Below are 2,500 nucleotides of genomic sequence, written 5' to 3' on the forward strand. Positions count from 1 at the left end.
TGGCGTCTCCTTTGGGTCTGTCGAGGCCAGTGGACCGTAATATGGAGGACAAAATACTCCGGGGTGAGTACGTTGATTTTGTCTTACTCTTACCTGACAACTTGTATCAGTCCCAGGCCCCTGAAATTCAGCTCCGCTTAGACGACTCGTCCTCAGGTCCCCTGGGTTCCCCGGTCACCATGGTTAGGAAAAGAAAACCCGTTATAGACTCTTTTCAGAAGTGGCTGGAGGCCTACATGGTGTACATGTTGGTCATTGTAACTGCCTATCCAAGACGGGCCCTTGAGCTGATTAAGTACCAGCAGATAATTAGTCGCGCGGTAACTAAATTCAAGGGTCTTGCTTGGCTTTCCTACGACCAGCAATTTCGTCGCCGTGCCTCTTCCAATTTGTCCCTTCAGTGGGACAAAGTAGACCTGGAGTTATGGACGGTGACCTTCTCGGGCCTAGCTAAGCCCCATTGCGGTATCTGCTCGAGTCCCTATCACGCTGAAGATGTCTGTCCTTCCGCTGACCCCTACAGAAAACAGCGTCGTTCCCAGACGGTGTGCTTTGACTTCAACAAGTCCTCTGGGTGCCGGCGCCGAAACTGCAGCTACCCGCACGTGTGCCGCCGCTGCTACTCAAACGGCCACACCGTCCAAGACTGCCCTCAGCAACAATCCAGTGGCCAAGCCCGGAACGCGGGAGTCCCCAGACCCAGTGAGCGAAGCAAGAAGTAAAGTGGAGCAGCAAAGGCGTCATCAGAAGCCATTAGTATCCTCACCTATTGACATTTATCGCTTAGATTTAGAATTAACCGATCACCCAGATCGTAATTTTGTCTTTAATTTGCTAAGTACGCTTAAAGAAGGCCCTCGTATTGGTTACTGTGGGCCGCGTTCAGCCCGGATTTCCCCCAACCTTATATCTGCGACGCAGCACCCTGATGTAGTTTCTGCCAACCTGCAAAAGGAAGTGAACTTAGGACGGGTAGCCGGTCCCTATCCTGCCCCTCCCTTAGCAAATTTCCAGTGTCATCCAGTGGGAGTTATTCCTAAAAAACACTCAAATGACTGGCGAACTATTTATCACCTCTCCTACCCACAGGGAAATAGTATAAATGACCACATTGCTAAGGATCCCTATTCCCTGAGCTATGTTCGGGTAGACGATGCAATTCATATCCTCCAGTCCCTGGGAAAGGGAGCCTTTATGGCTAAGACTGATCTTAAATCAGCCTTTCGCCTTATACCAATCCACCCCGAAGACTGGAACTTACTGGGTATTTTGTGGAAATCTCAATACTATGTGGACATGTACTTACCCTTCGGGCTTCGCAGTGCCCCGTTCATTTTTAATCAGCTCTCCGATGGGCTCGAGTGGATCCTAAAACATAACTATGGTCTCCAGCGGGTCATTCACATCCTGGACGACTTCTTCATCGCTGAAAGTTCTAGATTAGCTTGTCTTACTAGCTTCAGCACTCTTTTACGGGTATTCATGTCACTTAGGGCCCCGGTAGTAGCGTCCAAGACCATAGGCCCCTCCCAAGAAATAGAATTTATGGGGATCGTTTTAGATAGCATTCGCATGGAGGCCCGCTTACCCCAGGACAAACTTTCCAGGACTTATGACTTGCTGACATCCTTTAAGAAACGCCGCTCCGTGCGCCTGGTTGAGTTACAATCACTCATTGGTACTCTCCAGTTTGCATGTAAAGTGGTAGTCCCCGGCAGGACTTTCCTTCAACGCGCCATTAATTTAACTAAGGGTGTCCCTAGTCGTTTTCATCACATCAGGCTTAACAGGGAGTTCTTTAGGGACCTCGATATGTGGAAAGTTTTCCTCTCCAAATGGAACGGGCGCTCCCTTTTTCTTGAGTCCACCACTACCCCTACTCCAGACCTAGAGCTCTACACTGACGCAGCGGGCTCCGTGGGGTTCGGCGGTTATTTTCAGGGAAAGTGGTTCCAAGGGCACTGGCCTCCCCTTATGCTTTTGAACCGAGAGCGGGGTATAAGCATTGAGTGGCAAGAACTCTTCCCCATCGTTGTTGCCTGCGCTATATGACACCCACTTTTCAAGGGAAAACGTCTGCAGTTTTGGTGTGATAATGAATCAGTGGTATCTATCATAAATTCGGGGCATTCAAAAGCTCCCCTTATCATGGAACTGGTCAGAAAGCTTGTTCTCCTATCCATGGAACATAATTTTCTTGTACGGGCCCGTCATGTCCCTGGGGTTTGAAATGAGATTGCTGATGCCCTCTCCCGCTTTCAGATGCAGCGTTTCTGGGCCCTCGCACCCGACGCCGACCAGATTCCTTGTACCATCCCGCCTTCACTAATGACCCTTTGAGAGAGGAAGTGCTCACCTACGCTTCTTGGGGTCTTTCCAAGAACACAAATCGAGCCTACAGCTGTGGGGAAAAACGCTTTTTACAATTCTGCCTGATGAATCGTCTCCTAGGTCCAGACGGGGATGTCCTACCCGCCTCCGAGGGTACTCTTATTTATTT

At 49.8% G+C, this 2,500-nt stretch overlaps 1 protein-coding gene and 1 pseudogene across 2 annotated transcripts in view; one reads left to right on the forward strand and one right to left on the reverse strand.

Moving 5' to 3' along the window:
- LOC149097699 (uncharacterized) overlaps window positions 1-2,053 on the forward strand; it is a 3,017-nt gene extending 964 nt beyond the window's left edge. Inside the window, exons 1-2 of the mRNA XM_089279646.1 lie at window positions 1-63; window positions 524-2,053. The exon at window positions 1-63 is cut by the window's left edge and continues 964 nt beyond it. Of these exons, the coding sequence (XP_089135772.1) occupies window positions 1-63; window positions 524-2,052 (1,592 nt within the window). The 3' untranslated portion in view covers window position 2,053. The remainder of the gene's footprint in view (window positions 64-523) is intronic.
- The window catches only part of LOC110060932 (uncharacterized), a 20,753-nt pseudogene that overhangs the window by 12,414 nt on the left and 5,839 nt on the right, over window positions 1-2,500 (reverse strand). The gene's annotated exons all lie outside the window — the stretch shown is intronic.

This window comes from Orbicella faveolata, unplaced genomic scaffold, assembly GCF_042242905.1.
Source record: "Orbicella faveolata isolate gen_17 unplaced genomic scaffold, um_ofav_v1 contig_47, whole genome shotgun sequence".
Taxonomy (NCBI): Eukaryota; Metazoa; Cnidaria; class Anthozoa; order Scleractinia; family Merulinidae; genus Orbicella; species Orbicella faveolata.